Here is a 15,121-nt window from a genome sequence, read left to right on the forward strand (position 1 = left end):
ACTCTTTGATAAATATACCCCTATGTGAGCAGACAGCTAAAGGCCTGGTTCACTCCCAGTGCTATACTATTAATTACAAGTAGGTCAGGGCTATGTTCACCTGTTATCAAATTTCACCCTATGATAAATATGCCTTTAAAAACCCCATAGAAATTAATGGGAAGTGGCGGAATTTCACTCTAGTGGCGGAACTTCACTATTAACTTCACTCTTTGATAAATATACCCCCTGGTGCGTTACCGTTTTCTTATTATCATTTAATTATTCTTATTATCATTTGATCACTCTTATTTCATTGGTAAAGTATGGAACCCTTTGGTTGCATTTCATTGGTGTAGTATATATTATGAAACATCTCTAGAGCTTTATAACAGGGAAGCACATTTATTTCTCGTAAGAACTTTTGGGATACAATAGGCTTATAGTAATTATAAATGCAGAGCATATATGTATCATCTCACTGACATATAGTTGGGGTCTGCAATAAATGCCAGACCATGAGTAACAATGGTAGTGTGTAAGTAGAATGTGCAAAACATTCACAATACTATTAGACCAGTATCCTTTTGTTTGGATATATATTTGTTCTCTTACTCTGTATAATGTTGCAGTAATATCCACATTTTCAGGAACAGCCCAAACAACAGATCCACGAAATGGGTCCTTTATCCCTGGTTGCCAGCTGTGAGGCTAACAAGGAAAAGACATTAAAAAGATGGTTAAAGACTTGTTTGAATGATCTGACAGACACTCATATATGTGAGATAAAGCAGGGGCAATTGTTTATGTAAGGAATGGAAAAAGCATGAGAATAGGAAGAGAGAATCATTTCCATTTTAATTTAGAAAAGCAGTACGTTAGAAGTAGGATTTTACAAGTTGGAATACCTTAGAACTGACTCTTCTGTTTCTCCGAGTCCATATAACGACCACTTTATCAGGTTGCCTAAAGAAAAAAACAAAGTGGGAATGAAATATTGTTATCAACCAAACACTACTTTCTGTCCTTTTGATTTGATATATATTCTCCCTTCTTTTATCTATCAAGCTTTTAGCAAGAGGTTATAGTATCTATTAATTGCGGGTTTCCTGAGGAAAAAGAATTAGCTGGTGTCAAGAAAGGTTTGAGAATGGGTATTTTTCAGGTGAAATTTGCTACGAATCTCTCTGGTGAGACCGGCTGAGTGGAAGCTCTTTGGTTGCAGGGAGCTGTGGATATCGCTTAGTAGAAGCTGTTGGTTGAGAACATCACATGGTTTATACAGTATCTTCCCATAGTGTATGTTACAAGTTTCTTCAGGAATCTGGAGCTGGTCTGATGTGTCGTATAGTTCACAGCTTGAAGCAATACTGTAAAAGTGTTTTCTTTCATAATATTTAAAGACTGGAATCAAACACTTTGACATTGTTTCAAGGAAACTATATGCATCATGTGTTATAGATAAATAAATGTTGCTTGTCTAGGGTGCACAGAATGTGAGAACAACAGCAATACATCAAGGAGACAAATTAACGGCGAGTACTTTATATTTATCCTGTGGAAGTGTTAAAACATTCGTCCAGAAAGAAAGCAATAGACCATTACAAACTAAGATAAATTCCAGCCACTGTTTAGCACTTACATTCTCCCACTGTATAAAGCAATAAAGCAAACTAAAGGTGGCCATACACGGGCCGATAAAAGCTGGAGACAGACCGTGTCGGCAGCTTATTGGCCCGTGTATGGGGCCCTCCGACGGGCTTCACCGATCGAGATCTGGCCGAAAGTCGGGCAGATCTCGATCGGATTGGACAAAAAATCCCGTCGGATCGCGGCCGCATCTATTCGTTGATGCAGTCCCGCGATCCGACCGCCCGTTAGGCATCGTTAGGATCCTCAAGGTGGGCATATCGGAGGGAGATCCGCTCGTTTGGCGACATTGACAAACAAGCGGATCTCTCAGTGTATGGCCACCTTAACTGCCAGACATCACTTCAACGACATTTTTTGGTCAACACCATTCATTTGCTGCCATTTATTTGCAAACAGATTTAAATTCTGGCTTTACCTGTTAATTGCCACCGATACCAGCCACACTGTCAGTTACACCAATAGTAAAGTGAATGGCTTTTACAGACAAAAATAAAATGTATTATTATAATATAGTTAACTATTTCCCTGGACCAATTTAATTTAATAAGACTAAAACCCCTATCTTCTAATCTCAAGGAATGTTCTACTAGTGGAAAAGGCAGTTAAGAGAATTATTATATGGTCCTCATATATTGTTCCATAGTGATAATATCTCTCATATCACTGAAGAGCGTCTTCTTTAATATAAACACAACTTGCACATCCTTTGATTAACATCTTGGCTATTTGTAAATAGTTTTTTAATTGTAATAATTAAAGGGTAATAAATAAATCACATTGTAATTATATAATTGATTATACTACAAGATGGATTAGTCAAAGAGATATTGCATCAAACAGAATCTGATGAACATACAAAGTGAACAATATTGCATAAATTATACAGTACGATTAACAGGTATGAAGTTTATCCACATAGGATAAATGCCGTTATTAGTTAATTGGGAATGATTTGATATAAGTGTGCCAAGGTTTCTAAGTGGTCCAAACATTCTTGAAACATTCTTGAAGGACTCTCCTCATATTTACAGATCTCCTTCATAGCTTTAAGGGGTTGGATTATTCAATTATTTGAGGGTTAAGTTTTTTCAGGCTTGGATCAATATCTTCACTTGGATCAATAAATTGCAAATTTGTTAGGTGATAGCTATGAGACAGCAACACTGTTGTTCCATTTACTACTTTCTTGTAACTATAACAAACTTGTCTCCATTTTAACATACTTGTCTTAGGTACCTCCCCAATACAGTAACCCCAATGCTACAAGATGCCCCTTTAGCTTCAGTAACTCAGATTCCAAATGGAAAACCAACCTGCATTTCTTGCAGATAATGCTCCCTTTAATGGTTCATTCATACATGATATGTCAGCTTTTAAAGGGTGGGGCTTCTTTTGGTTAGGATGTACCAAATCCATAGTTAATGGTTTATAAGAATGTACTTAAAGGAGCATATAAAGGAAAGCCCTGGATCTATACACATAACAAGGGATCCAAATGACCAGAAGTCAGATTACACTGGTTTATGTTTAGAGATAAGAAGAATCAAATGTAGCTGTGATTGGATGAGAAGCAATCAGTTAAGGTAGGGAAAATACACACGTGTAGAGCTGAATAATCAGATATACATATAGAAACAATACAATTCTACCTGTATCTGACGATTCAGCACTAACAATGGCCGATGTTTGGGTCCCTTCAAAGGCACCAGATCAAAATTTTTCGTCCAGCCCAATGGACGAGCCAACCGATATCCAAGACTTCTGCCCATATCGGTGGGATCTTTTCCCACTATACACACACCGGATATCACATGAAAATTCATTTTGTACAATATTATCTGGGCGTCTATGGCAAACATAACTGTTGAAACCAAATACCACATGAGGAAGTTGTTAAAAGCAGTTGAAATTTAAGACTGATGTGTCCTCGACTACTTCTTTTTGGACCTTTAAATGCTAAGCGCTGTCATAGACAAGTGGGTCTCATTTATCAACCTGGGCAGTCATTTGTGGCAGTGTAATATCCTGCCTGGAGTTGAACCAAGGACCTGGTGTTTCAGGGTTGAGTTACCACTGCTCTATGTGAGCAGACAGCTTAAGGCCTGGTTCACTCCCATTGCTATACTATTAATTGCAAGTAGGGCAGGGCTATGTTCACCTGTTATCAATCTGGGCCGGGTATCAGTGTAAGCCATTAGGCTGCCTATAAAGACCCCTGCTCTGCACTGAATCATTGCCCAGTATAGGTCTATCTTCATAGTTCCTGGGTGCACTTACATATTATCTGATCCTTGACCCTGTTATTTGACTACTCTTGGGATTCTTATTGTATACTGCGTTCCTATTTGGTTTGACCCTAGCCTGTGACCTTGACTATGCTCCTGCTCCTGATTTGGTACCGTATTGTCTGATCCTTGTTATTGGCCCAGCCTGTCCCTTGAACGTGTGGTTCCATTGCCTGCCCCTGGTCTTCTCACACTAAGACCTGGCTACACACGAGTAGCGGAGGGCTCCTTCTGAAGCCAAACGGGACCTTGAGGATTGTTCTGGGTTTGGGATACCTATCGTAACAGGCAGCCAATACAATTTGCATTATCTTATCTCTAACTGGATTGTTTGATCATTGTTGATCAATGAGACCCATTGTGTGCACTCTGCAATCATTGTTATACAGCTCAATATGTCTTATTAAATATAGAATTCTAAGTAAATCTACAACAGCAATGTCCAAAATGAGATTCATAATAACATTTGTCTGACAATAGCAAACCAGAATTTCAAGTTTATGATTACCGAAAAAAGGGACTATTTGCTTTTGACATGCTCGTTATCATCAACAGGTTCACGAGAGTACATATCCAAAGAGGAAAATTACCTTTTATGACTCAATAACATCTTCTCTACCAGAAACCAAAAGCTGTAAATCATTTGGCTCGTATAAAGCCTCAGAGACAAGGCATTAAAAATCGAAAGCAAGACTACAACTGTAGAATTAATAAATGTTTTGGATCTTTTTCATGCCCTTATTTTCATTTCTGAACTGGTTTCCTAGAAAATAAAACCTCTGTGAGTCAGCAGTTAGGCGGCAGCAATGTAAGTGTTCTACAGTATATAGTTATTTAATTATCAACCTTAATTTATTTGCTACACATACAAATAGCACAACTTATGACTTCTCTACAGTGCAGAAAAGTCTGATTTATTGAGATAGGCCTGTCAGTGCACACATGGAGCAGAAGTCCATCCTGTGTGAGCAATGGCGGGCGGTTGCCACTCTTCTCAGTAGACACATATGGGGCTGCTTTTAAGTACTTTTGGCTTGATCTACATTCCACTTGACACATTATATATTTTAATTTTTCCAGGAGACCTACATTCATAATTTGGGTTTTGCCATTAGTTGTTAGTGGCATAACTATAGAGAAAGCATACCCCAAAGGGCCCAGGGAAAAGAAGGGCCCAGACCTCAGGTTTAGTTTCCTCGACTGCATGGCAGGGGGGTGGGTGTATGATCAAGCAGGAAGGTTGAGACAGGGATGGAGGTCTAAGCTGGGTAGGTGGCAGTGTTTCTGGGCCCCCTCGAATATTTTTGTGGAGGGGGCCTGGCCCGATGTTGTAATTTTGTGCAAGTCTATTCATGGCTGAACTAAAGAACCAATGTATGGAATCCCTTAGCATTGCACTACATTGACTGGCCTGAATTTTTAAAGTGGGCACCCCTAGATGAGCTCCAATCATCACTCCTTGCCCCCTACACATCCTTATAATCGCATACATGCACAATTGGAGCATTGGGGATTTGGCGCTAGAGATTTAAAGATCTGTCCACCCCCTAAAATTCTGATGCCCTATGCCGGTTCCTTTGTGGTCTTCCCATATATCTGGGCCTGTAAATTGATGGCCTCCTATAAACATGGACTGCATGTGAAAATGACCTCCTCCATAGCAATATAGCTGCTATTTCCACCCTCTGCTACTAATAACTTAAAGGCTCATGTGACTTAATGTTACAATTTCACTTTCACTTATAAGCCACTGTTATCTCTGAGCAAAGTAGAACATAATAAGGGATGGGCATCTGCTAACAATGTGACTTTCTATACCAGACACACACCCTTCCAATACATATTCTGCATGAGACATTTTTGCTGCATAGTTTTCAGTGCACACCTGGAACTCGCACCCTCAGCTTTATTTAGACATAGATAGAGACAAGTCCTGAATAAATAATTCGCCTCTTATCATTTTCAGCCCTGCTGCTCCATAACCCAGCACTGTTATTGACATTGTTGTATACTCGTTACCTACATCATTGAACTGATTATTGCTGTGAAAATAATCGTTTGCAAAAATATTTGCAAAATTGACCACTGCATTGTGCGTATAATGTAAAAAATACATACTAAAGTGCAAAGTGCCATATTATTAACAAAAATCATGACCAAAAATAGAATTAAAAGTTCAAACCATTTATTAGGACACACAGATGAAAGCCTTACGCGTTTTGTGCCTGTTGGGGCACTTACGTCCTAATAAATGGTTTGAACTTTTAATTATATTTTGGTCATTTCTCTTGAAGAAAAACTGACAACTTCTGATTTTTGTTATGCACCCATGGACTGGGGTGAACTGTGAGTATATTTCTTCCTTTTTCACTTCATTGCCCTAAATATTGGATGTTCATTTACAATGGTGCATTTATGAGCAATTAGCATCATTTTTAGGGATGGGCGAATTTGACCTGTTTCGTTTCGTAAAATATCGCAGACGCCCATTAAAGTCTATTTTTTTTGACGCACCCTGCCATACAAGTCTATGGGTGTCATTTTTGCAGAGACACAAGGCAATGCCCATCCCTAATCATTTTTGATATTTTGCCTGATTCTGTTTTATGCAAATCTAGTAATAAAGGACTAATTGGCTTCACCACAACTGTACAAAGATTTTGCCTTTGGCATCAAACAGTGTTTTTTACATAATGTTTTGCATACACTTTAATGTCCTTTTCCATTTATAATTAGCTGACTAATTCAAAATCACATGACAACGTTAAATTACAGTTCTATACAGAGGGCAGAAGATGCTCATGGCAAGATTTTGAAATATAATTGGTGGAAGCCTCAAAGGTAAATAATTATTAGTGTCAGAATGAAGAAGCGCTGGAAGAAGATATATCATCACATACACATGGCATCAGTCCCAAAGCTCCAGAAATACACAGACATAGACTCATCTCCTTCCTTATAGACCTGCTGAATGAAGAGAAAGATCAGGGAAAGAGTCCATAAAAGGAGTGGAAGAGAGAAAGAACGGAGGGGGGTGAGTGAATTAATCGGTGTTTGGGGCAAAGAGAGAAGCAGGAGTAATGGGAGAGGGTGACGGGTTTTGTTGCTGAGATGGAAACCATGATTTATGCAATGAAATTCATCTGGTACTTTCCATTTGCTGAAATTTCTTGTAGCCAACATTGATTGTCCCACCAAACCTACTGTAGGAACACATTTAGCAAGTTGTTACGGAACTTTAAATTCACCAAATTTATTACTATTTATTCTATGTTTCTATCCTACAAAGGGATAAAGAAATGTAAAAGAAATTTGTGAAATAAGATCGTAGCAGTGATTAAGTATCAGCCGACATTTGGTGTGACTTGATACCAAAGCAAGTATACTATCCAGAGCACAGACTGGGATAATCATCAATACTGGTATAAACAAGAGATTTCCCAACATATTGTCAGTGAAATGCAGGAAGGGTCTAGGGTGCCCAGTCGGCTTGGCCCAGCCATGGTTTTTAGGGGAAGGCAGATTGGCATTCTTCTGCTTTCATTTACACTGTTATTCCTTAATGCTGACAAGGGTGTTGGGGTTCAGTGATTCATTTCTGTTTATTTTATATATATATTTTTATTAATAAATAAGGTGAAATTGGTCATGGGAGTTTGGTCTTGTTTTTTTTGTTTTTTTTTAATAAAATATAAGATAAATGCGAAATTTAGTAAATAACCCCCTTATTGGTATTGCTACAATTGTCATCTTTCTATTCAGGTCTCTCCTATTCATATTCCAATCTCTCATTCAAATCAGTGTATAGTTACTACGGGGAATTTGCTAAAATGGCAAACTGGAGAGGTACTAAATAAAACACTTAATAGCTCAAACCCCACAAATAATAAAAACATGAAAACCAAATGCAAATAGTCTCGGAATATCTCTCTCTACATCCTACTAAAAGACAACTCCATGATGATCAACCCCCGTAAAGCTATAACCATCACTAGACTTTAGTTATCTTTCTGTGAGTGCAGGAGGTTTGTGTATATTGATTCAAAGAAATACAGTATTTATTGCAGGGGCTACTTGTTCCAGAAGAAGCAAATTCCCTCAGTATTATGGATTTTGGGCAAAAATGTATTGTCTGTGCAATTTGTACGTCAGAGACTTAATGCTGGAGAATAGTGTTACACTCTGTATGTGGGACAGGCTCATTGCTAAAGGCTTTTACACACTGTTTGTGGCCAGATGTACTGCTGGGGGCAATTATATATTCCCTGTGCAATGTATATACTGGGCAAGTCATGTCTATTAATTGACAGTCACAATTCTGCTTATATTTGTGTTTATGGGTTCAGAGCAAAGATATGTTTCATGTAATGTCCATGGTTCATATCCATTTGTCCCACACGTATAGCAAACTGACGCCTGTATAAAAAGGTATAGTAAGTGAATATAAACATTTATAAAAGTATAGCCGTACATACTATAGCAAAGTGTACTAAGCTGGGAACCCCCGTATAGAATGACACAGTGATCCCAGTGTATGTTGGTAATGTAAAAAAAATACAGTCCCATAGCAATATATTATATCATGGCCGGGCCACTATTCATAATCATGGGGGTCCATACTGCTTCTGCATACTGCTACTTCTATGAGCAGGAACATTAGGGGGCAGATTTACCTAGGGTCGAATACCGAGGGCTAATTAACCCTCGATATTCAACTGTCGAATGTAAATACTTTGAATATCGAAGTCGAAGGACTTACCGCAAATAGTTCGATCAAATGAAAATGAATCGTTCCATTTGAAGGATTTTAATCCATCGATCGAACGATTTTTCTTCGACCAAAAAAAGATTGCAAAGCCTATGGGGACCTTCCCATAGGCTAACATTGACTTTGGTAGGTTTTAGGTGGCGAAGTAGGGGGTCGAAGTTTTTTAAAAGAGACAGTACTTCGACAATCGAATAGCCTAACAATTTTTAGTTCGAATCGTTCGATTCGGAGGTCGAAGTAGCCTATTCGATGGTCGAAGTAGCCCAAAAAAAAACGTTCGAAATTCGAAGATTTTTTTATTCTATTCCTTCACTCGAACTAAGTAAATGGGCCCCTAGATGTCAATACAAACTTCCACCCCCAGGAGGAATCAATAATTAAATAAAGTATGAGAAAGAGAGTAAATATCTCTTCCTATAAATAAACGGTGTTGGACTGGCCCATTGGGATACCCAGAAAACTCCCGGTGGGCCCTGGTGTCAGTGGGCCTCTTGCTTCTGACCATTTGGCCAATTTCATGGTCAATCCCTATTTCTTTAAGGGGTTTAAGAAAAGAAGAATAGAGAATAGTAAATTGAGAATAGAGAGGTTGAGTGAGCAGAGGAGGAATAATCATTTGGAAAGTGGGCACAAGGTGTAAGGTTTACTGGTGGCCCTTGGCATCCGAATCTAACACTTTAAATAAAGTTTAGCTTGTTCTTTCTGCTGGGAATTTATTAGTAATTTTAACACATTTAAAAAAATTCTCATACATCATTTGTACACTGAAGAGCCCCTTTGTGAGCAATACATGAATAAGTCCTATCTACCAGCATGGGGTCCCTAAAAGGGTTTGCATTCCATTTCATTTAATCGTACCCTTTCCTTTTGGTTAAGGATCTACTGGTTGAGATAAGGTATAATTATGATTTAATGCAATTACACAATGTGATGCAACAGAGTGGTTGACTTTGTGCTACGTAGGGAATCCATACATATTTATAGAAACAGCAGCTGAAGGTCTTATTTTAGGAATAAGGCACCGCCAGACAATCCTACTAATGGCAACTGTCAGACTGCTAAACTTAGCCACACAAATGTAAAAGTGCACCACTTTATGTATTTATTGATAACACATGGTAAGGGAAAAACCCCAAATTCATTTTTCTTTCCTTACTGTTTGTTATACTTTAGGCCTTTAGGGAGTTCTCCCCCCAAAACATTCCAAAAGCCTGTGCAAGTATTTTATATTTAGAATGAGCTGCCTGGAAGACTCTTCTCCAAACCTGGACAATATAAGTAAACAGCCTGGCAGAAAGCACAAGAACATTAGTCCTAGAGACATTCAAACAGACGTAAGAGATTCTGAGAACAAAATAGCCTGCAGCAAACACCAATGTTATGGGGAGAAGGGGAAGAAATGAATATTACTCGGCCGAAGCTGCATTGCAGGAATCAGGACCTGTGTAATCCTCACTAGGTGATTATAATTTATAAAACTGCCACTTGCTATAGATTGTGAGAGAGCACATTACCAGCATGGATCCTTTATTATTATTTTTATAGCGCCAAATCCGCACGGGTTATTTCCCCTTATTAATCAATACATTTTCCTGAAAAATTCCAGTGTGGAAAAAAACTCGAAAAAAAAATCGTACAAAAATTCGAATTGTATGAATTTTTGGGATTTTCCACTCGAAACCCACAAAATCTTTGGATTTTTGGGCGGAACCTATCAGCACAGATCAGGATATCTTCGGATTTCTCCAATTGACTTAAATACAACCTCGCCATTTCTGAGATTTTCGGATTCAGACTTTTTACATCCTTGGGGTACAATAAATCACTAAAAATTTGGATTTTATAGTAAGAAAAAGTTTTTGCCATTCAGACTTTAATAAATAACCCTATAGAAGTTAATGGGAGAAGTCCCAAAGATATCCTGATCTGCTCTAGGTTTCATGCAAAAATTTATGATTTAATGGTTTTCAGGTGGAAAATCCAAAAAATTCGTACACTTTACCTGTGTTATTTCCCGCACTGGAATTTTTCAGGAAAACGTATTGATAAATAAGGAGAAATAACCCGTACAGATTTGGTCGGGCTGTATTTTCAGAACATAATGAGATGAATTTGAATTTTGATAAATAACGCCCTTGAGTACCACAGTGCCAGAACAATACATTTTCCCTTTCTGGCAGATTCAAATAATGTAAGATTAACCTTTTATCCATAGTGTATATCATATAGATACCACTGTGCATAATCTGGTCATGGTTTGCCCTGTTGTTAGTCTCATAATAAATCAATAAAAGCCATTGAGTCAGCATCTGTTCTACAACTAAATAAGAGGTAATATAGACATGGTTTAAAATGTCTCAATACTGTAGACTGAGACATTTCTAGTGTCTAGTTCTAGTTTTAGTTATGGGTTAGGGTTAGTGTCTAGTTCTAGTTTTAGTTATGGACTAACCAGTGATCCCCAACCAGTAGCTCGTGAGTAACATGTTGCTCTCCGACCCCTTGGATGTTGCTTTCAGTGGCCTCAAAGCAGGTGATTATTTTTGAATTCCAGGCTTGGAGGTAGGATTTGGTTTTATAAAAACCAGGTGCACTGCCAAACAGATCCACCTGTAGACTGTCAGTCCACATAGGGGCTACCAATTCCTTATTTGGCACCACCCAGGAACATTTTTGATGCTTGTGTTGCTCCTCAACTCTGTTTACATCTGAATGTTGCTCATGGGTGAAAAAGGTTGGGGACCCCTGGACTAAACTACAGACGAGTTGGATCTCAGCCTGTGATTCTCCTCTCCTCCGATGCTGCTCTGCTACCACCAGAATACATTGCCTCAGCTCAGGTACAGGAGGAAATTCACCGTACCTGTCTGCACCTGAGCAGAGCCAATGTATTTTGGTGCAACTGGAAATGCACCCTACCTGTTTGCACCTGAGCAAAGCCAATGCATTCTGGTGCAGGCGGAAATCCGCCGTAGCTGTCTGCACCGGAGCAGAGTGACAGTGACGGCTAATAACCCACAGCCAGTTATAAGATATTTTGCTCCTAGACAGTAGACTTGGGAATTCTGCCTGCTAATTACTGGACTCTCTAAGACCAGGTCTGAAGAGGCAGCCCAATTGCCAGAAGGATTAAAGGTGGCCATAGACGCACAGATCCTATCGTACGAATTGAGGATTCGTACAATTTTCGGATCGTGTGTGGAGAGTGCCGACATCTTTTGTCCGGCGGAGATCGGTCGTTTGGTCGATTGGACAGGTTTGATTTTGACCCGACCGATCCCGCCGGGGACCATTGCACATCGTAATCAGATCGTTTGGCCATACGCCCGAACGTTCAGATTACCCCCGATATAACCATGCTCGTTAATGGCATATTGGGGAAAGATCCGCTCGTTTGTCGATGTCGCCAAATGAGTGGATCTTTGCGTCTATGGCCACCTTTATTGTCAAACCTAATTTTGCTGTTTACAGCTGCTGCAAAAATACTATTGTTCTTAAATTGGCTGTCCGAGTATTTCAATGACTGACCCCCTATCCTAAACCAACTTTATTGGCAAGAGGCAATAAGGATAAAATCAGCAACTTAAAAGATCATTTACTGAAATGTGGTCAATATTCTGGGATTGAATTGACACAAGCTCCAAATCACATACTTTGGACTTGCTACGATATTAAGCGAATCCATAAAGGTTCAATGAAAATGTCTTTGTAGCCTTTATTTTTAGTCATCGTATTACATGTGCGTTATTTTAGAATCTTGTAATATTGGCTGAGTGTTAGGTAGTTTAGTTGTTTGGTTGTATGATTGGTGTAAGTCATGGGTACTAATCTCTTGAGCAATCAAGATGGCTCCATCTACTGTTTTATAACTGAATGAGCTTCACTGTTGAGTCTTCATCTTTTGTCAAAGGTTCTGCTTGTTGGAAAAACAATAAAAGTCATTTAAAAGCCAAAGCAATAGGGTTTGTGGTATAAATGCTTTTTTTCTCTAATTCATTTTACTTGTTCACTAAACTTGGCAAACTGGGAAAAAGGTACTTTCCTTTTACAACTTCCTGGTCCCTACGAGTAGTGTGGGGGGGGAGGAGTAGGAAATGACCCTTTCCAATTAAACCTCAGTTACACTGAACTCCTTCTCATACAAGGTCAAGCCACAGGCAGTTGTAGGGGCAGGCCCGGATTTGTGGAAAGGCCACCTAGGCCCGGGCCTAGGGCGGCAGGATTTTAGGGGGGCGGCATGCTGCCCAACATTGGTTCAAAACACTGAGGATGCACTGGTGATATAATCATTTTTTAAATTGTTCCTGTCCCCCTGAAGGGGACAGGGGCGACAAACGGCAGTGGGCCTAGGGGCGCCCACTATGTAAATCCGGCCCTGTGTAGGGGGATAGACGTGTAAACACGTAGGGCTGGTTACATCTGGTGGATAGGCCTGGCACTTGCTATGATCAATTCGGAACACCAGAGAATCCGCTGAGTGGAACTGTACACAAATGTATCTTTAATGAAAGGGATTTTTTGTGCAACTGACTGCGGCCCTGCAACTGTGAAGCTTTTATTGGCTACTTCTTTGTTAAGCTTCAGTTCTCCTTTAAGTTTCGTTTCAGTTTATTTTGAGAAAAAAAAAAAGGTGCACTTCCAGCTGTCTCAGCCGCATGCTCTCAGTTTTAATACTTCTATTGACTTTTTGTATCTTAAAAAATATAATAAGATTAAGATGATCTTTGGTCAGAAGCCTTTGCTCATGATCTTATCCTTGGAGTGAAGTCCAGGCCTACAAACATGTTGTTACTGAAATAAACAAATACAATATCCCAGAGTTCACAACGAATGCAGAGACAAAGTCTTCATGCCCAGATGCTTTATCATTGTAAAAGTTCCGTTTTAGACATCAGCTTTTTATATACAGGTATGGGACCTGTTATCCAGAATGCCCGGGACCTGGGCTCTTCTGGATAATGGATCTTTCTGTAATTTGGATTTTCATACTAGAAAATCATATAAACATGAAATAACCCCAATAGGCTGGTTTTGCTTCCAATAAGGATTAATTATATTTTAGTTGGGATCAAGTACAGGTATGGGACCTGTTATCCAGAATGCTCTGGACCTGGGGTTTCTGGATAATGGATCTTTCCATAGTTTGGATCTTCATACCTTAAATCTACTAGAAAATCATATAAACATGAAATAAAGCCAATAGGCTGGTTTTGCCTCCAATAAGGATTAATTATATCTTAGTTGGGATCAAGTACAAGCGACTGTTTTATTATTACACAGAAAAAGGAAATAATGTTTTAAAATTTGGATTATATGGATGAAATGGAGTCTATGGGAGACGGCCATTCCGTACTACGGGTTTCCGGATAACGGATCCCATACCTGTACTGTAAAACTCCATGGCCAGAAAGCCATACAGCGAGACGTATGAACCCTGGTAGATACAATACATACAACTAGAATTTGCGTGGTGGGTCTCATAGTAGGTTTTATTAAGCTAAAGTTAGTGGCATGCAGCACTTTTGGGGGAGTCTTACCATTTCTGTGTGCACTCTAATTTTAATTCCTGATAAGAGGCCACAAACTGGAATCGTGCTGCTCTCTTTCCAGTGCGCTGCAGTCTCTTCCATACAGAACTCATTTTTCCTGCTCAGTAATTGAGTGCAATACAATCCAGCATGTTGAATGTTGAATGTTGAATGTTGAATGTTGAAGTGAGACAGTTTCTATGTTGGCTGGTGACTCAGCCTTGATCTGCGCCTCTCCCTTCCTGGATCTCAGACTTATTTGCTCTGCTTTATACTGGTCCCTTATAAATAAGAGATTTGCATCTCTCTTTCTACATTTCAGTCTTCCTGTATAGAATAATGATGTTGTTGTAGTTCCATATAGAAATGCGATGTGTCTGTCAGTCCTGCAGATCCAGTTTCTTGTAATGCAGCTTTTCTCTTTCTCTCACTAATTAACACTCGTCCCAGACTTTTCTTTCATTTCAGTAACTTACAGTTTTTTTCTTCTGTCTCTTGACTTGTGTCCACGTTTATCCCTTAAAAATGTCCAGTCTCGTGGCCACTTTCTAAATGTTTCTTTGCAACAATCTGTGTGTGTGTTCCAGTCTCTCTCTGTCTCTTTCGTGTGTCTCTCTCTGTGTGTGACAGTCTCTTCCCCTTTGCTTCGCACAAGTAAAACTTTCTTTCAAGGAGGGAGGAGAGAGGGTGTGACTGTGTGTGACTGTGTGTGACTGTGTGTGTTTATATATATCTAACTAACACATGCCTTAACTTTGCCTGAGAGCTGCATCGTATACTTCTATACACTTCCATATATATATATATATATATATATGTATAACATACAGGATATACACATTATTGTGTCTGAATGAGTGGAATCGATATATATCTATAACCCTAACTTACGTGTGTATATACTGTAT

At 39.1% G+C, this 15,121-nt stretch overlaps 1 protein-coding gene across 2 annotated transcripts in view; it reads right to left on the reverse strand.

Annotated features, from left to right (window-relative positions):
- Nucleotides 1-14,869, reverse strand: part of ehbp1l1.S (EH domain binding protein 1 like 1 S homeolog) — a 44,272-nt gene extending 29,403 nt beyond the window's left edge. For both annotated transcript variants that reach the window (XM_041591559.1, XM_041591558.1), the window contains exons 1-3: nucleotides 14,223-14,869; nucleotides 888-945; nucleotides 595-690 (exon numbers count right to left, since the gene is read on the reverse strand). In XM_041591559.1, the coding sequence (XP_041447493.1) occupies nucleotides 595-690; nucleotides 888-945; nucleotides 14,223-14,326 (258 nt within the window). In that variant the 5' untranslated portion in view covers nucleotides 14,327-14,869. The remainder of the gene's footprint in view (nucleotides 1-594; nucleotides 691-887; nucleotides 946-14,222) is intronic.
- Between the last annotated feature and the right edge of the window lie 252 nt (nucleotides 14,870-15,121).

This window comes from Xenopus laevis, chromosome 4S (genome assembly GCF_017654675.1).
Source record: "Xenopus laevis strain J_2021 chromosome 4S, Xenopus_laevis_v10.1, whole genome shotgun sequence".
Lineage (NCBI taxonomy): Eukaryota > Metazoa > Chordata > Amphibia > Anura > Pipidae > Xenopus > Xenopus laevis.